This window comes from Dendrobium catenatum, unplaced genomic scaffold (assembly GCF_001605985.2).
Source record: "Dendrobium catenatum unplaced genomic scaffold, ASM160598v2 fragScaff_scaffold_81, whole genome shotgun sequence".
Classification (NCBI taxonomy): Eukaryota; Viridiplantae; Streptophyta; class Magnoliopsida; order Asparagales; family Orchidaceae; genus Dendrobium; species Dendrobium catenatum.
In genome coordinates this window covers 258013-281767 of record NW_021318543.1, presented here as the reverse complement: position 1 = coordinate 281767, position 23755 = coordinate 258013, and the positions used below count along the sequence as shown (strand labels likewise).

The 23755-nt window shown below is 32.5% G+C and overlaps 2 protein-coding genes and 1 non-coding gene across 4 annotated transcripts; 2 read left to right on the top strand and 1 right to left on the bottom strand.

Annotated features, from left to right (window-relative positions):
* The first annotated feature begins 4139 nt into the window (after positions 1-4139).
* On the top strand, positions 4140-8251 carry LOC110096534 (formate dehydrogenase 1, mitochondrial). Its single transcript, XM_020822545.2, has 6 exons — positions 4140-4380; positions 4507-4678; positions 6271-6811; positions 7174-7298; positions 7898-8010; positions 8100-8251. The coding sequence occupies exons 1-6, from the start codon at positions 4297-4299 to the stop codon at positions 8211-8213; spliced, it is 1149 nt and encodes a 382-aa protein (XP_020678204.1). The 5' UTR covers positions 4140-4296; the 3' UTR covers positions 8214-8251.
* Positions 8252-10250: 1999 nt separating this feature from the next.
* LOC110096532 (uncharacterized protein At4g28440) lies at positions 10251-16464 on the top strand. 2 transcript variants are annotated; one of them, XM_020822544.2, is made up of 3 exons: positions 10251-10361; positions 10924-11161; positions 15917-16464. In XM_020822544.2, the coding sequence occupies exons 1-3, from the start codon at positions 10266-10268 to the stop codon at positions 16105-16107; spliced, it is 525 nt and encodes a 174-aa protein (XP_020678203.2). In that variant the 5' UTR covers positions 10251-10265; the 3' UTR covers positions 16108-16464. The 2 variants fall into 2 exon arrangements, with proteins under 2 accessions (XP_020678203.2, XP_020678202.1); XM_020822543.2 differs by having other exon boundaries at positions 10291-10440.
* A 1970-nt stretch (positions 16465-18434) lies between these two features.
* Positions 18435-18506, bottom strand: TRNAP-CGG. Its single transcript has one exon. It is a non-coding gene; the product is annotated as a tRNA-Pro (tRNA).
* Positions 18507-23755: the final 5249 nt, after the last annotated feature.

Below are 23755 nucleotides of genomic sequence, written 5' to 3'. Positions count from 1 at the left end.
CAAACTGAACGTTTCAAAGAGATAAACCCAACGACACCAGAACTTGTCCAATAAGAGCCCAAATGGGTCGGAATTAAGAGTCTGAAAAACATATTTGGAAGATCAAAGCATTAATTGGATAACAAAATGATATTAAAATATGACATGCTTATAGTCGAATCAAGTGGTGGTGAGACGAATCCATCGAGACCAAGATCACTGAATTATGACATAGTCAAGGCACTTAAACACTCAAAAAATGTTTTATGATCGAGTGTACCTATATGATCCATCTGATAGAGCCCTCCAAATATGTCCCAGATCTTTTCAATCTCCATATTTAAGGGGCATGTCTTTCTAAAAAAAATTATAAATAAAACCCCTCTTCCCACATGAAAGCAGGGCTTTGGACGTTTGACTAGAGATTAGAGAGAGCTTTGAAGTTTCAAGAGCTCCAGCACAATCAATGGTGAGCCTCCATTAACAGTCATCGGACCACCGCCCAATTGCTACCCAACTTTAACCCAATCATCATAGGACCACCTTTGAACTACGCTCCCGCCAACCATCGTCGCCCGCAAAGCTATGGTACCTCCAACTATAGTCTCCCACCGCCTAAGTTTTTTCGACCATCGTCATCTGCCAACCATGATCTCTCCAACCACCATTTCCCGTACCGTCGTCCCCCGACTACAATCTTTTCGACCGCCATAGCCCACCGATTACCGTCCCTCCCACCAGCGTCGCCCGCTGAGGCCAGTCCATCTGATAAAAAGCTTAGGTGGCAAGCATTTTATCTTATTTTTTTATTTTCAAAGAGGCGCATTTCCCTTATAAATCTCACCCTTAATCTATGAATGGACGGCGAGAAAGTGGCAAGGTCAGAAAACGTTCGACTGCGGCTAGACGGGATCACTGTGGGACCCACGAAACGTAGAGTACAGTATTTTCCACCGTTGGATTTGTTTGTTCTGTTCTCCGTAGCACATGAGGACCGTTGGATCATTCTGAGACTTGGCAATTTTTTATCCGTCAAAAATCTATCACCCGTGTTTGCCCAAGATAGTAAAACAAGCCTAAATGGGCCGACAAAAAATAATGGATTAATATTTTTTATTTACCAAAATACTTTTCAGCCCACTTGCGCAATATTTTTAAATATAATATAAAACAAAAACGACTGATTTAATTATTTTGTGTACGAAAATAATTATAAAAATAAAATATTTCTATTTTATTGCAAATACAAATTTTGAATTTTTGGATGGAGAAGGGCTGCATAAATTACTCATTTAGGCTTTTGGTCCTACTTGTGGTGGTTATAATTTTATTATTATAGTTATATAAAATAAAATTTTAGAGCAGAAAATTCAAATAAATAACAAAAAATAATAACAAAACAAAATTATAATAAAGCAATCAATAAGCTTTCTCAAACATACCTCTTGGCATCATAGCAGATATATCTTAATAAGCACGATTTTCAAGACATGTTTATGTAAAAAACTTTCGAAATTAAAATAATAATCATCCAAGTTATGATTTTAACAAATTTATAGTTGAATTAAATATCTGAAAGAACAAACCAAATGACACCAAAATCAGTTCAATCCAAACCCAAATGAGCCCAAATCAAATGATAAATGCATATTTGGAGGGTTCAAAGCATTCTTTGGATAACTAAATGATTGTCAAATATGGCAAGCTCATAATAAATTTGAGCGGTTCGACAAGGCGATTCCAACGAGCCAAAGTTCGCTTAATTTCAATATTACTAAAGTATTTAAATGCTCGATCAACGGTCTATGATCTAGGGGGTCGATATCAAACATCCATCTTAACACTCCGCTCGTTGATAGCCTTGACATTGATCTCCTATATATTTATAAGTCATGCCACTCCAAAATATATATAAATAAATCCCCTTTCCTCACATAAGTGGGAGGAAAGAAAAGAGAGAAGAGAGGAGAATGATAATATTTGGAGAGTTATCTTGTCGTAAACCACCACCGACATTCTTCCCAAGCCGTCAAATTAAATTTCTCCCTGACCACCAATGTTCTTCCAAACCATTGACGTTTTTCTCGACCGCTGAAGGAATTCATCTTGGCTTATGTCGAAGTTCTTTTCTATCATTACAAGACTTTTGCAACAAGGAAACCCATCTTAAGATCGACAAAAACTTTTCAATACATTGTATTCTCTATATCCTTGGGATAAAGGACGTTTTGATTATTATAATCTATTCAAATACTAGTATAACCGTTTCAATTGGACAAGACCCTATAATTTTTTCTTTTATCAGAATTTTTCACATAAAAATCCTAATATTTTCTTTATTATATGTTTGTGTGCTAAGATTTCATACATCGCTAAGATAAAAATATTTTCACTAAAACGCTACAAAATTTTCAGCCCGCAATAATAGTATAAAGCAGTTTATGGTATAATGAAAAAGCATAAATTTATTCAATTTTAAAAATAAAAAATAAAGATAGCATAAATTTTAAACTTGTATTTGAACTTATAATTATTTTTACTTAATATTTATTTTATTTTTTAAATGTCAAATAATTATTTATTTATGAAAAATACTTTTTTATTTTTTAACGCCTAGTTTTTTTTTTTTCCAGTGCATGAAGGTATGTTATTATTACTTGTTTATGTTGAATTCAAATTTGTCTAAAAATATATAAAAATTAAAAAATTTCAGCAATCGAAATAACCCCTAAGTATATATGCATTGATAAATTATTTAAAACCCACATGACGGTAACTTCGAGTGCACGAAGTCATAGTTGTTGTGTCTCACTTCGACTTCTTCGCTTTCTCCACACATCGCTTGGACCCATTGATGCTCTCGTCAAAGAGAACCCTTGTGATTTCTCACTTCTTTATTATCGAGGGTTTCAAGAATTTCTATAAGGCCAGAAGGGGGGCAAGAACAATCAGAATAATTAAGGGGAGATGATATGAGAGAAGAGATATAATGATGATCAAAATTATGTAAGTGATGGGCTCAATTGCGACAATGGGTTACAGGACAAACACTGCAATGACATTGAGACATAAATTGTAACGAGGGTTATTTTAAATTTTTTTTACTATTTTGAGTACCATATAATAAATAGTAAATATTTGTGTTAAATATTTAAATATTAATATTTAAGATGCTATGTTTGTAAATTCCATATTTTATGTTACAATTAAATAAAAAATTAAAATGAAATAAGTACATAAATCTTAATATCTTAGGTGCAATGCATATAAATTCCCCATATTAAATATTTCAAATAATATTTTACAAAATGTCAAAATTAAATAAAAAAATAAAATTAAAAATGACTCAAAAGTCCCAAAGGACATCTTAACAATTCTGCCTACAAATGCAAATAATAATGGTGCCTAAGCTGCTTTCGAAAAGGCAAAAGAGTGTGAAAATGACCTTTCAAAATACGAAAGGAAATTTATATATTTTTGCACGGGTTAGATATCGGATGAAACCCGAAACCGCTACCAAATCCACCTGCTCATTAGTAAGATCATCTCCAACTGTTTGACAAACAATCAAATGGAGGCCTCAAATGTGGCAATCAAACGCTTTTTCCTCCGCCATTTGATTGCGGATGAACAGTGCGACATCAATATTGGCGTCGCACTGTTCATAAGCGCCATTTTTTGGTCTCTATCAAACTTGCGGAAGAAAGACGAGAAAAAAAAAGAGCGACGGTTAGGGAGCAAAATGTCGTTCAATTTGTAGATGAATCACGGTACTTTTTTGGTTTCACTACATTTTGGGGTGAAAAATGAGATTTTCGGTTGTAAATGCCCTATGAGCATCTCCAACCGAGCGTATAGGCATCACCAACGGATGACTCAATTTTTCACAGCAAAATAGAACAAAACTCCAAAATGCCGTGGTGCTGCTCCAATCGAATGCCATTTTATGTGCTTCTGCGAAGGTAACGATCCTTCTCCCTTTAGCGCGTTTTTCCGGTTGAGAGATCAAAATAGCATAGGTGAACAATGCAACGTCAATATTAACGTTGCACTATTCACTTACAAGTAAATGACGGAAAATTTGACGTTCTGCTGGAGCGATCGAACGACTCGTATGCTCCTTTGGAGTTCTATTGGAGATGCTCTAAGTTGCCAATTCGCCATCCAACTGACCTCTTTGAAATTGTTTTCCAACTCCTATCGTTTAGCTCAACGTGTCGGTCATCACCACCTCCGTCCTCTATAAAACGCCCTTTCTCTTACCAAATCTTTCTTCACAAAGATCTCTGTTCTCAAGTGCCCCAATAAACGCACAGGATGTGGAGAGCAGCATCAAAGCAAGTGATCCGCACAGTCGGTTCCTCTTTATCAGATCTCTCTCCCCTTGCAAAGCAGCTCCATGTACTCTATCCAGTCTCCAGGCTCTCTTCGCTTCGCAAAGTTTTCATCTTTTTTAATTTTCCCTCCAAAAGAGGGATTTTTATTGAAAAAGTTCTCATTCTACGATTTGGGGGAAACTTTTTGCAGGCTTCTCCAGGGAGTAAGAAGATAGTCGGCGTGTTCTATAAGGCTAATGAGTATGCAGCGAAGAACCCTAATTTTTTGGGATGTGCGGAGAGGAGTTTGGGCATTAGGGAATGGTTGGAGAGTCAAGGTCATCAGTACATTGTTACTGATGATAAAGAAGGCCCTAACTCAGGTCTGTAAATCAAATCAAGTTTGATTTTTCAGAAGTTCTTATAAAAGCAATAGTTTTTAGGAGCTGTTAGGCTGCAAGTAGGATTTAACTCGAGCCTGAGACTGGTAAATTCTGAAACTGTTTGGCATGTTTTAGGAAGCTGTTTAGCTACTTATTTTAGGATTTGAAGATTTAGATGATTTTGATATTTTGTTGTATGAACTTATTATATATCAAATTTAATTAAATTAATTGAATCTTGATTAGTATAAACAACATCTCAATTAACCTCCATAAGTTTTTTCATGTTAAAATTGCTATATTTGCTCCCATTTAATATGATCTATTGTTTTTAACTCATTAATGTTTTTTTTTTTTGCATTAAGATAATTCCTTGGGTAAATTATGTTTGTCACAACCAAATATTGTATACTTAATTACAAAACTAAAACTCACATATCTCTTTTTACAACAATCCCACTTAAATCTCAAAGAGCACATTAAAATACCATCCAATATATTTTTTCTTTCATTAAAATCTCAATGAGTTAGTCTTGGCACTTGCAAATAAATGATCTTGCTAGTTCATTTTTTTTTCTTTCGGTTAGGATGTTAGATTTGAAAATAAGAAAATTTGGGTGATAGTGTTGAATCCTTGATTCTTGTCAGATTGAATAAAGAAGAAGAATAGAATTCGTTTCATGGAAGAGGAAAGAGTGCAGAGAAGAAACGTAAAAGATGTTTTTTAATTTTTCATTATCTAAACTGTGTTACAAATGGTGTATATATAGGAAAAGTAAATTCAAGAAAATTGCTTTCTGTTCTAACGGTACAATTGATTCACTAATGAAAGAATGCCACGTGTATAGTATGCTAACACCCCCCTTCAAACTTATGGCTGCGTAGGAGCAATGAGTTTGCTGGATATTTGCTTGAACCTTTTTAGTATTATCATTTGATTTTCTTCAGCATGAATATACGTGTTATTTTTCCTATTCCTTTTCATTTTATGATTGTGAAGTTTCCTAGCTTGAATGATTTTCTTCAGCATGAAGAGTGTCCATGTTTGGAGGATATACTGATAGTTTTATACTCTGAAATTGTAGTATTATCATTTTTCACTATTTGATGTCATCTTGCCTTGAAAGTATGAATTGGATTTCATGTTTTTATGAAAGCACATAATTGCTTGTTGATTTCATTAACTTAGCTTGGTCCCCAAGTTCTTGTTTTAGAAATATAGCAACAAACTTCTGCAAATTTCTTAATTTTTGAGATAGACAAGTCGTGAGTAGATATTATCATATTGTAGTATGATTTCTGTAATTGTGGAAAGTAGATTAACAGGTTGGGTATTGTTTATGGATTTTTTATTACATAAAGAAGTGTTCGATTATATGAAATTTTGCAAATGGAAATTTAGGGGGTTTGATTATTTTGATTATTATAGACCATTAGGCTTGACTTTGTTTGATGAGTGTCTCATTGATCTTTTATGCCTAATCTGATTTGTATAATCGATTCTATAATTATTTTTCTTTCTTCAATTTTCATTTGCTCTCTTGTTACTCTTTATGAACTATGAGTTTGAAATGTTTTCATCTGTCTTGCAGAACTTGAGAAGCATATTCCTGACTTGCATGTTCTAATCACCACCCCCTTCCATCCTGCATACGTTACTGCCGAAAGAATCAAGAAAGCCAAGAACTTGCAACTTCTTTTAACTGCCGGTATCGGCTCCGATCATATTGATCTGAAAGCCGCAGCCGATGCAGGGCTGACTGTTGCGGAAGTTACAGGAAGCAATGTTGTCTCAGTAGCAGAAGATGAACTCATGAGAATTCTTATTCTCATTCGGAACTTTGTCCCAGGTTACCAACAGGTAATTAATGGTGAATGGAATGTTGCTGCGATCGCATATCGAGCTTATGATCTCGAGGGAAAGACTGTTGGTACTGTTGGCGCTGGCCGTATTGGAAAGCTACTGTTGCAGCGTCTGAAGCCTTTTAACTGTAATCTCCTCTATCATGATCGATTGAAGATTGACCCAGCCTTGGAGAAAGAGATAGGTGCAAAGTTTGAGGAGGATCTTGATGTTATGCTTCCCAAGTGTGACATAATTGTAATTAACACTCCTCTTACAGAGAAGACAAGGTAAATTATCTCTTTTGACTATCCAAATTTTACTTGGTTACTAGTGAATTATTTGCCTTAGTTCCTTTATTAACATACGATGAATTACGTTGTTGTTATTAATTGAATATGAATATAAAAATCAGCTGAAATAAAGTTATCTCAATAGATCTGAAACACTCAGATTTCCTTATAATGTTGGAAAGTGATTATTTCTATTGTAGTGCTAAGTTTTACAGCCTGTAAGATTATTCCTACAGTGCTGCAACATCTAAAAATTCCTGATAGCAGAAAAGTACTATTGTTGCAATAAAATTTACAGTAATTTTCTTTTCTATTCCTATATTCAGTATGTGCATATGAATTTGTTATTTGTCTTTTAGGGGTTTGTTTGACAAGGAAAGAATCTCGAAGTTAAAGAAGGGAGTTCTTATTGTTAATAATGCCAGAGGAGCTATTATGGATACTCAAGCAGTAGTAGATGCTTGTTCCAGTGGACATATAGCAGGTAACTCTCTCCAGTTTGCTAAAGTGTTGTAAAAAGTGCTTATTTGGTGTTTTTCTGATAGGAAGTACTTGTAGATCTCAAAGTATTTCCTATCAATCTTCAAAAAACAGCGAGATTTCTCAAACAAAATTCACACAAAACCACAAAACAGTAGATAATTTGTATTATTTGATAAAAGGGAAACGGAAAATAACAAGATATAATTGATCCTCTATTTGAGAGAAGGATCCATCTCTCCCAAATCTCTAGATGCCGCTAGAGCCCAAAAGAAACCTAATTCTAAGAGATCTCAAATTTCAGCCAAATTCAAGATGCCCTAATCCTAGGAAAATAAACTATTTAATGCATACAAATCAAAATTAAATCCCTAAACAATCCCTACATTCAAATTTCCCTCTCAAATTCCTCAAAAATCCTTCCTAATCAGCTCTATTGGTCCCGCCGGTTTTGTTCGGTAGCACAGAGAGGCGGAAGTTAGCCTATGTTTCCGCATACTGTCCCGTGTGGACCGGCTGGACCTATCCAATGGACCGGTCTAACAATTTCTTATGAGTTGCATTTGAATGATGACACATGGATTCCCACTGTGGTTGCTTCAGGTTACAGTGGTGATGTGTGGAATCCACAACCAGCTCCTAAAGATCATCCATGGAGATACATGCCTAACCATGCCATGACCCCTCATATTTCTGGCACAACTATTGATGGCCAAGTAATAATTCATCACCTCTTTACTTAAATTATGATTATATGATTGTAATATCATAAGTAAATAGTGATACTGAAAGCTGAATTTTGCAGCTAAGGTATGCAGCTGGTGTGAAAGACATGCTTGACAAATACTTCAAAGGAGAGGATTTCCCTCAGCAAAACTATATTGTCAAGGAAGGCAAACTTGCCAGCCAGTACCTGTGATTTCCTCATCTCAGTCTGATGGAGAGAGAACTGCCTTTATATATATATATATATATATACTATTGAATATATAAAATTCCACTATTATTTAAAATGCATGTTTTTTATGTATTTTTCTGATATCATTTAGATGTTATGATGTTATATTAGTAAATTTATAGATTTAGGTGTCAGACTATCTTAATATATGAATATTTAGTGGTATGTATGTAAATTCTTCAAATTTATTTAAATCATTATAATTAAAAAGGTCAATTATAATAATTCAAAATGAATTTGATGACTGAAATAAATTATGACATCTGAAACTACTATAGGAAGACATTTTTTTCTTGCAAAGTAATTCATTACCAAATATGTTGAATTCAAATATATTTGTGGGTGATCTCTAATCTTACTAGTTGATGAGTTTTGGCCTCAAACTTTGTGAGAATAAAAGAGCGGGAGAGTACACTAGCTCAAGTAAGGAGAACGCCGAGCACAAAAAGTGTCGAAAGGTCTAATAGATTCTAAATGTTTGCTATCATCGACTTTTATTTATATGGATCTGAGGGTTAAGGAAAGGCTACATCAATAAAATGAATAAAGAAGTATGAGGCTCAATGACTTTACATACTACTTGAGGTATGTGCCTCGTTTTGGTTGGTTCGTGAGAGAACGATCTTTATTCAATCTTTTTTTTTTTCTAGGTGAGCTCGGTAATGCTAAGACGATTAGGATTAATAAAATTAGGGTAAATTTTTTTTTGAGAGGGGGCAAAATGCTCAAAACACCCAAAATATTCTAAAATATCGCCTCTAAAATTTAAAATTTTTTTGAGGGTGGGCATTTGCCCCCCTCAAGACGAAAAATTATTCCGTCAGGTTACCTGACGTAGACTTATATCAGGTAGCTTATAATATGTCGCCACGTGCACTTACTCTTTACCGCGCGGCCCGACGACCCGACTCGGACCAAATCCGGGATTACTATGTTCGCGTATTGCTCGATATTTGCTCGTTATTTGCTCGGTATTGCTAGGTATTACTCAGTATTGCTTGGCAATAACGAGAAATACCGCTATGTGAAGACCAATACCGAGCAATACCGAGTAATACCTAAAAGAACTTGGTATTGCTCGGTATTGAACTTGATATTGCTCGGTATTGTTCGATATTGGTCTTCACATAAAAATATTTTTCGTTTTTGTCGAGCAAAATAGACCAATATCTAGCAATACCGAGCTACGCAAACTACCGTGTCCGTTCCGGGTCGGGTCATTGGGCCGCGCGGTAAGAGTAAGTGCACGTGGTGACATATTATAGGCTACCTGATGTAGCTCTACGTCAGGTAACCTGACGGAATAATTTTTCCTTCAAGACATGGGGGATCTGCCAATGTTTGACAGCTAGTACCTTTTCATAAAAAACATATTAAGAGTATTCGGAAAATTATTTAGAATTTTGCTTTCAAATATCTGTCAATATTTATTTGAATATAATTTCTTATAATTTTTAAATTTTTTTATGATGAGATAATTCTTTACGATCTAACTTCATTACTTTCAATAAACAAAATCAGAAACTTTTTATATTTCATTTCATTCGGCCAGAGGTCTTCTCTGAGCAAAATTCGGCAATAAGTTATTTGAAAATTTTCATATTATTTTTATAATGATATATATATTAAAAACTCAAAAAATTATTCTGTTCAAATTCGAACAGCATCTAAAGATCAATCAAAACAAATCACATCATTTTTTTTTATATTGATGGTTAGTATCGCTGAATACCAGATTACATGACAGATTTTGATCTCCGAATTCGGTATGTGCACAGAATAATATCTCTAAAAAGTTTTTTTTTTTGGGACATTTAGGCCATTTAAGACAAATTCATACACACAACGCAAACACAAAGACTCGAATCTTGGACCTCTTAGTTGAAAGTCTCTAAAAAGTAAAAACTCTAATTTTTCCTGCTCGGGCAGTTACCTTCTTGAAAATTTCTGTTTTTTTCCCAAAAAAGAAAATTTCTGCTTCCCCTTGTCCGCCACGTGTACTGTGAATAGTCAATGATCGGACGGCTATGTACTCATTTTCGCGCTGTTAAAAGCCCGCCGCGTAAGGGTTCCAAATCACAGAGGGCAAGACGCGAAAGGGAAAAAGTCGTAAGCTTTTCAAACCCCAGCAGTTTAATCTCTGTTATTACATACAATTGCCGCATAATACTTCAAATCGTTCACTTTGGTACGTTTCTCCTTTGTTTGATCCTGCAAATTTCCTTTTTTTTTATGCTCAGATCTGAATTTCCCCATAATTCCAATATTTCTATGAAGCCCTAATTTTTTCCCTAGATTTGATGATTCGGAGAATGGTTAAGTGCTTTCTTTATTAATGTTTTATTCGCAATTGTGTATGCGTTTTTTCTTGAGGGTCTTCGTTGCTTTATTTGGATTGATGTGTTATCTATTTAAAACTTCATAGCTTTTTTATGCTTGGATCTGAGTTTCCAACTCTTTCAATAATTTTTTTTTTCTATAAAATTCATTTTTTTATGTATTCACGGCTATGAATACCTAATTGTTTCCTAGTTTTCAATCATTCAATCTGAAAAAATTTTCCCGTTTGAGATTTAAAAAAAATAAACAAAATTTTCCCTTTTTGAAGTTGGAAGTTCAAGCATGCAGTTTCTGTTGTATGGTTTACAATGGCTTCTTCATTTTTGTTCAGATTTTTGTTGGCGAAATGGCTGAATCAAAGTCTGGTTTAAGGAAACCAGTGTTTACCAAAGTGGATCAGCTCCGCCCTGGTACTTCTGGCCATACACTTACTGTGAAAGTTGTTGACTCGAAGATAATTAGACAAAAGGGGAGGGCTGATGGGCCTCAATCTCGTCAGCCGCGAATTGCTGAATGCTTGGTTGGGGATGAGACTGGAATGATTGTGTTTACTGCTCGAAATGATCAAGGTAGATTGATTTCCTTAAATTAATTATAGAATTTACATTTTACTAAATCATGTTTTACCATTCATTAGGTCTATGCAATTTAGGCTTAATTTGGTTCTTCTTCTCCTTTTGTAAAAAATAGTTTTAGAAATAATGGTTAAGGCAATGAAGTTTCTGACGGAGAATTAAATATCAAAAAGCTTCTCAAAACAGTAGAAAAATGAAGTTCCCTAAAAAGCATTTCTATAGAAGCGTCCCATCCAAACAACGACCAAAAAATAATTTCTCCGTTTTTGAACAGAAAAGGTAAAAAAACGCCGAAACAAACGAGCCTTTAGCCATTATGATAAATATTTTATCATTATCTATGTTTAATTTATTGAAGTTATTTGTGGTCTTACATGTTTTTAATTGTATCTGAAGTTTTTTTGCTGTTGATTTTCTTCAAGGAGCTGTTTGGAATCTTGTTTTAAGCAAGATTTATGCAATATTTTTCTTGAATCCTCTCAAACATAATTTTGTTGTTTTTAAATCCTACAGTTTTGGTAAATATTGTTTTAGCCTTGTAATTTGCTGAATCCAACATTTGTCAAATGCTACCTTTCACCAGATTAAAAGATTTATGAGCAATTGGACTACAAGTAGGATTTCATAAGTGTTGTAAATTGATATTTAGTATATTCTGAAGGTGTTCAATACTGAAAAATGTTAAATCCAGTGTAAATTATTTTTTAAGGATTTAGAAGGAGAAGAAGCACATTGAAGAGAAGGGTAAATTTTTGAAATCCTGTTTCCCTGATAGTTACAAAATGTTTGATTTAGCCTAAAGCTAGAGGAAAATGGGATTCTAGAAGATAGTGGGATATATGTCGCTCAAAAAAACTTTTTTACAAGATTTAACGTAAATCTTAGCCAAATCTTGCAACCAAATAGCTCCATAAGGCTCACTCATTATTTAAATTTTGAAACAAATATTCGAACTAGTCATGAAGATTTGATAGTTGTTATGCAGAATAGTTTTTAGAATTTAATCATCTCTCTATTTAATAAATCTAGATTTACAGGATTTACTAATCCTTTTTATAGCAAAAAATTTGCTAAGAACCCTTTTATAATTTGCCATTTCTTCTTTTATTAATTATCTTTGCTTCTTTTATTATATTTATAGGAGAATGATGACAATTGTGGAGTGTGGCTTGTTGAGATATAGGAAACTTGATATCATGTGATTGAAATAGACTAACATTACTGTTTTCGGTCAGTAGTGAGTATCTTTGATTGTTCACTTATATATTTAAATTTCTTAAAACTACACATAATCAAAGTAATTTCGATTTCAAAGAAATTATGGATCTATGACTGCAAAAGTAAGCATTTACTTGTATGAACATTGAAAAAACAGTAAAATAGAGGTTCCTTATCCACTAATAGATGATAGATGCACCTCACTGTAAGGATGTGATGTGTTTATATATTTAGATATGTCAAATGTTAAGCTGAAGATTTTTTTTAAAAAAATCTTCTTCCAATTTAAAAATGTAGCCGTGATGTTGAAATCTAAATATTAGCGATGTAGTACTGCAATTTCATTCAATATCTATGTTTTAAAGGTTATACAAAAAAACTAAATAACTAGCATATTTTAATAGCATAACATTGTATTGATGATTCCACTCCGGAATCTTTATGTTCTTGCATAATTCCTATCTGATTTACAAATTAGCACTCTTAGATACTGTATCATCTCCTATAGTTATTGATTGAACATTATAAGTTTAAAATTACTTCTATATATATTGGTGTTTATCTTGATTTATTAGAGCCCCACTATGTTTTGATATTGTATTTTTTTGTGTAAGTGGTTTATATCATGATTCTACCTTTTGTCTACTACATAGTAAGATCCTTAGTATTGTAGAGAGAAGGATCTATTCGTTTTTGAAGTTGAATTATCCAAGGTTATAAAAACCGAATCAGAGATAGAACCAGAGAAGAGAGATGTTCAAGATTTAATGGTTCGACCGGGTTGAACCAGATGAAATAATAAATATTAAAAAAATTTTAAATGATATCTAAATGATAAGATAATGATAGAATAATTATAAAATAATATAATTTTGGGACTAAAAAATAAATAAAATTCATACATAAATTATATATTATATAATTTTAATAATAAACATAAATAATTATTAATTTATGTTATATATTTAAATATAAATAATTTCTAATTTTAAATTTAAATGTAAAATATCCCCAATCATCAATTTTAATTCATATTTAATAGAAATTTAGTTTATATATAAATATATAAAATTAAAGATTAAGTTAAGTGTTGCAGAGATGAGGATGCTTAGATGGATGAGTGGCTTTAATCTTAGAGACTTGATACTAAATGAGCATGTACATGAAAAGTTTGGAGTAACTCTAATGGAATATAAGATTATAGAGAGTCGCCTTATATGGTTTGGTCACATAAAATGACGACCTTTCAATGACCTAATTAAGAAAGATAAATGTAGACTTAAAAAGACTTGGTTATAAAATATGAGAAATGACATTTCTTTATTAGATTTAAATGAGAACTTAACTCTTATAGGACACAATGGAGAAAAAGATTCATGTAGCTGACCCCACATAGTGGGATAAAGGCTTGATGTTGTTGTTGCATAAATATATAAATTTAATATAAATCATTGCTAATTTATGTTATATCTTTATGTCATAGTGGGATCTATTGTTCAGAGTGATGTTGAAATAGATGGGGATATTATTAGCAGAATTCAAGTTGGATGGTTGAAGTGGAGGAATGCATCGGGCTTGTTATGTGATGGAAATGTACCCATCAAATTTAAGGGAAAATTCTATAAGATGGTAGTGAAGCCTGCAATACTTTATGGTGCCAAATGTTGACCATTAAAAGAGAAGCATAATACTAAGTTAAGTGTGGCAGAGATGAGCATGCTCAGGTGGATGAGTGGCTTTACCCTTAGAGATATGATACGAAATGAGCATATACGTGAAAAGGTTGGAGTAGTTCCAGTAGAAGATAAGATTAGAGAGAGTCGCCTTAGATGGTTTGGTCACATAAAAAGGCGGCCTTCCGATGACCCGGTTAGGAGAGTAGAGGTATTAGATTTGACTTGTGTTAACAAAGGTAGGGGTAGACCTAAAAAGACTTGGTTAGAAAATATTAGGAATGACCTCTCTTTATTAGATTTAAACGAGAATTTGACTTTTAATAGGACACAATGGAGAAAAATGATTCATGTAGCCGACCCCGCGTAGTGGGATAAAGGCTTGATGTTGTTGTTGTTGTATTATATGATTAAATAGCTAAATAGATTAACATTAAATATTTTTAACTAAAAAGTTCATATTATTTACATTAAATAATCAACTAAATAGATAAACAACTTGCACTTTTTCTTAGAAATTTATGGACTAGACCTGTTTTTTTGGTAGCATAGCGGAAGCATATCCTGAAATTAGTGGTGTAGAAGCATTATTCGAATAAACTTTTTTTTACAAGCTCAAGTTTTATTTCCTTTCTGCTAGTGTGATGTAGCTTTTTAAGCTAACCAATTCCTTTTGTATTGAAGACTTTGAATGGTTAATCATATTTGGTGATGAAATTGTTTTTTGCTTTTTCATTTGCTTCGGGATGTGGGAGATTAATTTATTTTTCTTATTTCTGCATCTTTTTAGCAAGAAGTATATTTTTTGGGTGTCTTTTGTTCAAAGTGGTGGTGAAATAGATAGGGATATTATTAGTAGAATTTAAGTTGGATGGTTGAAATGGAGGAATGCATCGGGCTTGTTGTGTGATAGAAAAGTCCCTCTCAAACTTAAGGAAAAATTTTGTAAGATGGTAGTGAGACCTGTAATGCTTTATGGTGCAAAATATTGGCCATTAAAAGAGAAGCATAATATTAAAGTGTTGCAGAGATAAGGATGCTCAGGTGGATGAGTGGCTTTACTCTTAGAGATAGGATACGAAATGAGCATATACGTCCAATGGATGATAAGATTAGAGAGAGTCGCCTTAGATGGTTTGGTCACATAAAACGGTGGTCTTCCGATGACCCGGTTAGGAAAGTTGATGTATTAGATTTGACTTTAAGAAGTTAAAGATAGACCTAAAAAAACTTGGTTAGAAAATATTAGAAATGACCTCTCTTTATTAGATTTAGATGAGAATTTAACTCTTAACAGGACACAACGTAGAAAAAGGATTCATGTAGCCGACCCCACAGTGGGATAACTGTTTGTTGTTTTTCTCGTATAAAATCATATCTTTTGATTTAATATTCCAATGTTGTGGACTTGTGGTGTTGGCTATTTAGAACATTGCTTTAGCTACTTAATGTTTTATTGTGTTTTTTGGATGCAAAATAACTTGTATATCTTTTGGAAGGAAATAATTATGTTCTCTATGCTTCCACGAGCATGCAGAAAATATTAACTTGTATAATTTAATTAACCATGATGAATCATCGATAAGTTTTGGTTTATCAGTGTTTATATACTAGAATGAAGGCCATACCCTTGGACCGTGGGATTCTGCCTCTTCTATGAGGTTCTTAAAAATAGTACCATCTCTCTATGAAATCATAAAAAAAAGAAGTTTTTTTTTTTTTGTAGCCGTTTCAATATCACCTTTGTTGAAGCACATTATGCAGGCTCATTCGTTTTCATAATCATCTTTAGTATTCTCTTTAACTATTTCCAAAAACATTTCTATTGTAACTGAACGATTTTCCCTGCTCTGTGAAGTTGAACTGATGAAAGCAGATGCCACTGTAGTACTTCGCAATGCAAAGATCGATATGTACAGAGGATCCATGAGGCTTGCTGTTGACAAATGGGGACGGGTCGAAGTCACAGATCCAGCAGATTTTACTGTGAAGGAAGACAACAATTTGTCCCTGATTGAATATGAACTGGTCAGTGTCGTCGAAGAGTAATCAACCTTCCAGATAGGAACCTGTCGTGCCGCCGGTGAACGGCAAAGTTTCTCTTCCAATGTCTTCCACTGATCAAAACCATCAGCAGAAAGTGTTGCAGAATCAAAATTGGGTTCAACTATGAAGAAGATTTGAGTACTGTAAGCATTCATTGAAGCACTTTATTTTCAGCCAGAAGATTGTGAGTAATTTAGTTATATATGGTTTCTGAAACTGTTTTGTTGTCATGAAAAGAATCTTCTTCCATCTCTAGTGATGTTCTTGCTGGTTAAAACTTTGATCTTTTGGGAAAATGTTTCATCTGTCAAGTATGTATGTGGAACACAATGGTTATTTTTATGAAAGTTTGTTTCTTCACCTGCATTTTGTTAAGAACAGACTATTCTGATGCTGAAATATTCTGAGAGAGAGAGAGAGAGAGAGACTAACAAACACAAGAAAATAACTTTCTGATCTCATCACCATATTTATAAAATAAAAATATAAAAAATATATGGTGTAAAATCAGAACATTACTAAATAAAACAAAAAATATTCAAATCTCATTATATATGTATTTAGATGTCGTAGTGGAACTTCCTAATTTTGTTATATGTTCATTAAAACAATGACAGGGTGTTAAATGAAAATTATGGTGTAATGTTCTTAAATTTTAGAAAGTGTTTTAATTACCAGAAAAGAGGGATAACGGGGTATCTCCAACCGAAAACTCCATTTTCTATTGCAAAATACAGCAGAATTCTAAAATGCGGTAATTCTGTTCCAATTGAACTTCATTTTGTGGGCTTCATCGTCTCGTAACCGTCTTTCTATATTTCGCGGGCAAATCCCGTTGACACATACTGTTCACTTGCAATGAAAACGAATTGTTTGTCGTTCCATTGAAGATGCCATAAGAGAAATAATTAAAAAATATTTTATTAATGAGTTTGAAATAAATTGTTTGAAATAACATGCATTTATTAACACCATGAATTTACATTTATGACACACATTTACATCATACAACCCGACCTTACACTAGTGATATTAGCATAAATACCATTCCATGATGACTTGACAACCCATGACACAAACTAAATTGCCAATGTAGAAATCCAACAATTGTGTGATGATGATTGTAACAGCCCAAACTCTTAACTATCGAGATATTATTCGTTTTGGGCTAAGGGCCTCACGATTTTATCTTGTTGGTGTACCTTCCCAGGAGGTCACCCATCCTAGAATTTCTCTGAGATGAACACATTTTACTACAAAATTTTTTAATGAAATCTCAACCATTATACTAAAAGACGCATCGATTTTTAAGAGTTTAATTTCTTTTACTTAAGATGTTTCACATTGATGACCCAACTCCCAACAATGTTGTGATTAGAGGTGCCAATTCGGGTCAACGGGTCGGGTTCGGGTCGAACCCGAAACTAACCCGGCATTATTCGGGTCAACACGAACTCGACCCATTTTTAAAAACAGGTTAGGTTTTCGGACCCGAACTCGACCTGACACGAATAACCCGGGGTTGACCCAAAATTGCTAGTTTGCGGGTAAAAAATCGGGCCAATCTTTGATTTACGTGTAAAAAACGGCTCATAAACGGGTCAATCTCCAAATTTCGGGTCAAATACGAGTTTTCGTGTCAATTCCGGGTTGCTGGGTCAACCCGAACCCTACCTGATTTTTAAAACGAGTTTATTTGTTGAACCCGAACCCGACCCATTTCGAGTTCGGGTTAACCCTAACCCGAATTTTTCCACGTCGGATTCGAGTTGTGTCAAAAATTGGAATTTTTATTGCGTCCTCCCACCTGACGTAGAGATGCGTCCTCCCAGAGCTAAAATTGCGCTAAAAAACGAGAAATGCCAAGCAAATACCGAGAAATACCAAACAATAACGAGGAATATCATCATGTGAAGACCAATACCGAGTTATACCGAGCAATACCGAGCACATACCGAGTTTTCTCTAGCAATACCGAGCAAAAACCGAGTTTTTTGGCGTTGGGAGGACGCATCTCTACGTCAGGTGGGAGGACGCAATAAAAATTCCAATTTTTGACACCCCTAGCTGTGATGTGATCTGAGATCACATAACAAATTCATAATCCATGACAAAAAATCAACTACTAGTATACAAACACAAAAATTATTATGTTATATCATAAATTAAAAGTTTTATTTAAATTTTTTATTAATTTCATTATAAAAAATAATTCTCTAACATTTTATTCTAAATTTTAATTAGGAAGGAAAGACTAAAACTAATAAACAAGTTTAAACTTTTTAAAACCTTCCAAATTGTTTGTCCGCAGGATAAAATTATATTGAAATGGGGTGTTGCGAGAATCGAACTCGCGACCTCTCGCACCCGAAGCGAGAATCATACCACTAGACCAAACACCCGGTTTTAAATTTAAATTTATTTTTTTATATATAACATAATAAACCATAATTACAGAAGTTTTAAAAAATTTAAAATAAATTTAGCTGAATATTAAACCAAAAAGATAGACATAACATGGTGCCTTCTCACTGTCCAATTCTTAATTTGATATCGAACAATTTCTTTTTTGTGATCCAATAGTTTATTTTAATTCTAATAGGCTAAAAATAATTTCAAGTCAACTAAAAATTAATTTATGCAATTTTTATTCACATTTAAAGTCTTTTAAATTATATTCAAAAGTGATTTTTGGGCTCAATAGACTTGAAAGCAAGTTAGATTCAACTGAAAATTAATTAATAATCTATGATTTTTATTCTCATTTAAGGTATTTTTGTCATTATATTCAAACAAATTTGGTCAAATCAGGCTTTGTTTGCAACAAATTTTTGACTGCTTTTGTCGTAAGAACAGTTAGTAAAAAATAATGATTTTTAGAAGACAACTTTTTCATGAGATTTCAAATTTCTTCATTTAAAAAAGCTATGTTTGGAAAAAATATTTTTTTAATAGTAAAAATTTAAAATTTATATACTAAAAAACTGCTTTAAGAAGCAATAAGAAAGCTGATCCAAATGCGCGAAGCCTGAGAAATGAGCTTAATTGCCCCAAATAAGCCTTAAAATCATTTAAAATTTACTTTCAAAATCAATTCATTTTGATCCCATTTTAAATGAAATTTGAATTATTTCTAATTATATTTTATTTTAGCATCCCTAAAAACAATCAATAACATTACATATCTAGTAATATTAATTTTATTTTAAAAAAATTAAAATTATACCCTAAATACAAATACATGTAAATATTTACATGTTTATATATTTCAATCTAATAATTTATTATTTAGCTCAATTGAATTCAATTCAATCCCAATCTAATCCAAATTAAACTAAAATTATGCCAAACTTACTCACTAATCAACTTCTTGAATCCAAAATTTTATTCTAATACTTTTTGACTTATCCAATCAAATTCATGATATATTTTATTTTATGAATTATAAGAAAAAAAATAAGGGTATTAACAATAATTAAAATTGATATATGATTGATGCTATATGTCTATTGAAAAGTTATGTATATTTTATGAAAGCTATTTGCATTTATTATTTTAGAACAAGGTTTGAAGGAAGAGTGACTTGTTGAGTGCAAAATAAGTAATCTATTATCATTTGTTTTTTGTTTTTAATAAATATAATATTAAAGTAATAAATTTAAATGCCATAAATATACTTTTTTTTATTCATATTGAAAGTCTTCTGAAACCATATTCAAAAGTTAATATTAATTTTAGGTTCAATAGACTCAAAAAACTATTTAGAATCAACCAATAATTAATTAATTAATAATTTATAATTTTGATTCACATTTAAAGTCTTTTTTCAAAATTTATTCAAACAATCCAAACCAAATTTAAAATCATTTTCAAATCAATTTCAAATTTTTAGTGAGTCTAAAAAAATCAGTTCATACTGATTTCAAAATTAGGGCAATTTTAAAAGAATTTTGAATCATTTCTATTTCTAATTATTTTTAGCATCCCTAATAACATACCATGTAAAATAGTATTTATTTTATTTAAATTGCTATTATTGAAATTAAGTAGACAATACATGCATACATACATACATACATAAGTACATACATATATATACATAAATACAATACCAAAATCCGCATCGAGCCAACCAACCCTGGACATCCAAGGCGCATGCAGCAAAGCTGCTTCCTCATCATCCATTCCCCAACGTCCAATCCGAATCGAATCCAGTATCGCAACAAAAGCAACAGAAATCGATAAATAACCAAATAACACCTCCCAAAACTTCCAAAAGAAGAAAATAATCTATTCCTTGAATTCCTTTTACGACCTAACAAAATTATCAAGCGAGCCCGAATCCAGGGAGTTATCAATGAAATCCCCCCACTATCAATAGCCATATGTCATCATGTAACCAATCACATTACCACCTAGCTATAACAACATGAGCTAACATATTAGCATTTGAAATGATAGAAATTGACACATCCACTAGAGACATCACAATACCTTCCTCCCCAACAATAACCAAGGTTTCCTCACCACTATCAACAAAGGAGACAAAATTATCATCACCAACAATCGGACTATCACTAAGATTAATGCAACAATTACTATCAGAAGCAAGCACAAGGGCAGGAGCCATGCATATATATTAGGAGAGACAACATCAGCATGCACAGGAGCTGTCGGGAAGAGAGCAGAGCAAAGCACTAACTCGATAGAAGGCACACCCATATGACATTCATTTATAGCATGGATAGCGGAATCCAACACAAGAATCGGCTCCACCAATACAACAGGAGACCCACCCGAACAAATCGCAGCAACAGAATCAGGGACAACCGGAGACTGAAATTGGCAAGATGGAATTAACTCATTCCCAACATCACCAATACTGGGCAAAGCAACAGGAGACCTTGTTAGGCGAGCAGATCTGATCCAGCCTATGTTAAAAAAGGTAGATTAAGGTCTGAAAAAACTTGGTATATCGAAAGTATTAGAACTTACATTTATTTATTATATTTAAATGAGATTTGATTCTTAATAGGATAAATTATTATAAGTTATCCTAAAAGTATTAGAAATGACATTTAATAGCCTAAAAAGTCTTGATGTTGTATAATTTATTATAAATTTCTAATTTTTTTTGTGATAAAAATAAAATTTTAATCATCAAATTTACTAAAATATGCTAGCTAGTTATAAGAAAAAACATTTATCCTTTTTTTTTTTTGAGAAAAGTATATATTTTAAATAAAAAATATTTTATACTAAATAAATAACTTTAGCATTATAGCAACATAAACACCCATAATAAAATAAACATTTAATAGCCTAAAAAGTCTTGATATTATAATAAAAACTATTTTATGCTAAATAAATAACTTTGGCATTATAGCAACATAAACACCCCTAATAAAAAAAAAAATGTGACAAAAGTACATTGGTGGTCAAATGAATTATCGGCGCCACCGCATAAGAATATTGTCTTGTAAGAGGAAGTGTAAATGGAAGACTAATTAATAGAATATTGAAATTAGTGAGATTTGTAAATGGTCTGTGGTCGGTGTGATCATAGTTGTGGTTAACTGAATGAACATGGAAAATTTATTATAGCCTGCCATGTGACATGCAAGTGAGAAAGAGGTTAGAGAGAGAGAAGAGGTTAGAGAGAGAAGAGAGAGAGAGAGAGGTTAGAGAGAGAAGAGAGAGAGAGAGAGAGGTTAGAGAGAGAAGAGAGACTTGACTCCACTCGAGAACTAAGAGTTGATTTCTTCCACGTTTAATATTGCTATATTCATTTGGCTCTTTATATGGAGACCAAGAGAGAGAGAGAGAGAGAGATGCCATGTTGAAAGAGAGGAGAAGTTTACTTAGACATTAGTTGGTCTTCATCTCCTTCTTCCTTTGGACGGCTCACACGCTTAGCTCCTCTCACTCTAAATATATAAAAGCTTCGTCTCCAACCAAGTCATCAAGAGAAGTAGTAATAGAGAGAGAGAGAGAGAGGAATGAAAGGTTTGGAGGAAAAGATGGACAGGAAGACAATGGAGAAGAACAGGAGAATGCGAATGAAAAGCCTTTGCTTCAAGCTTGCAACCCTCGTCCCTAAACAGGACCATTTTTCCAAGGCATGCTCTAGATCTATCTCTTTATCTCTCTAAAAGTTTATAGGGTTTTGGGTATGAATTTCTCTTTAAGGACATCAACATCACTACCATTGTAGTAGAAACTAAGGTTTCATTTGGAGCGACTTTTTTATTGCTTCTTAAAATTGCTTCAAGCTTGCAACCCTCGTCCCTAAACAGGACCATTTTTCCAAGGCATGCTCTAGATCTATCTCTTTATCTCTCTAAAAGTTTATAGGGTTTTGGGTATGAATTTCTCTTTAAGGACATCAACATCACTACCATTGTAGTAGAAACTAAGGTTTCATTTGGAGCGACTTTTTTATTGCTTCTTAAAATATATTTTTAGTATAAAATTTTTATTTTTTAATTATACTAAAAAGTTGCTTTAACAAATAATAAAAATGTTTCATTTCAAACAACTAGCTTTTTTAATGCTTTCAAAAACAGCTTTCTAGTACTGAAATTTATAGTCCATATATATATATATATATATATATATATATATATATTTAAAACATAATCCATAACTTATAATTCATTCCATATTACAATGGCCCGCATTTTTTGGCTATTCATGATTGATCTTAATAGCATAACTGCATAAGAGTTAACAAAATATCATCAAAATAAAGTAAAAACAATCAAAACCATGATTCTAAAACCGCTCCTAACATCAGTTTTGAAAAATTTAATTTTTTGGTACTATTCATTAGAGCAAAATAATTGAAACACTAATACTACATATCATTCTAATATCAATGGAAATTGTGTCAGTTTAGGATAACTTTTTCTTTGTTTGCTTTTCATATAATAATTATAATTTTATTTGACTATTACTTTTTCTTTCTCAATCCTTTTTAAAAATTTTTATGAAAGAAAGCTATTTTTTATAACCAGAATAAATAAGTTATTTGTCTCATAATAATTTCACAATCAATTTTATAAAATGATGTAACAGTCTCAAACATATAAACTATTTTATGAATAATAGAATCTAGGAGTCTATTATTGGTGCGATCATGAATGGGAAAGAAGCAAAAAAAAAAAAAAATGAAAAATATAAAAGAATCTCTATAACTAAATGATTTTTTTGGTACTTTGATAGAAATTAATCGTAAATTCATGTACAAACTTTATTTTAGTTGAAAGTCAAAGCCCTCAATTAAAAAATTAAAATTGGCTGCTTCCGACTGAACAATTTGAAATTGAATATGTTTTTTTATTTTTTTTTTCCTTCAACAAAAAAGCGTAAAGTGGTAAAAGAGATAAGTTTGGTCAACCACTTATGCAAAAACGGCAGCTGCCGATCTTAGTAATTATTGACTTTTAGCGAATTTTAGCTTCCCGACAAAAATATTTAAAATGTCAACAGCTTCTTTTTTTTTGTGATTTTATTAAGAATTGGCTTTTAAGGCCGTGAAGTGGTACTAATTTTAATCATAAACGCTTCTCGAATCATTCTCCCAAACACAACTTGTTCGTTTTATATCTTCGTTATGTGGAAAACCAATATTTATATCGGCTACCTGCAA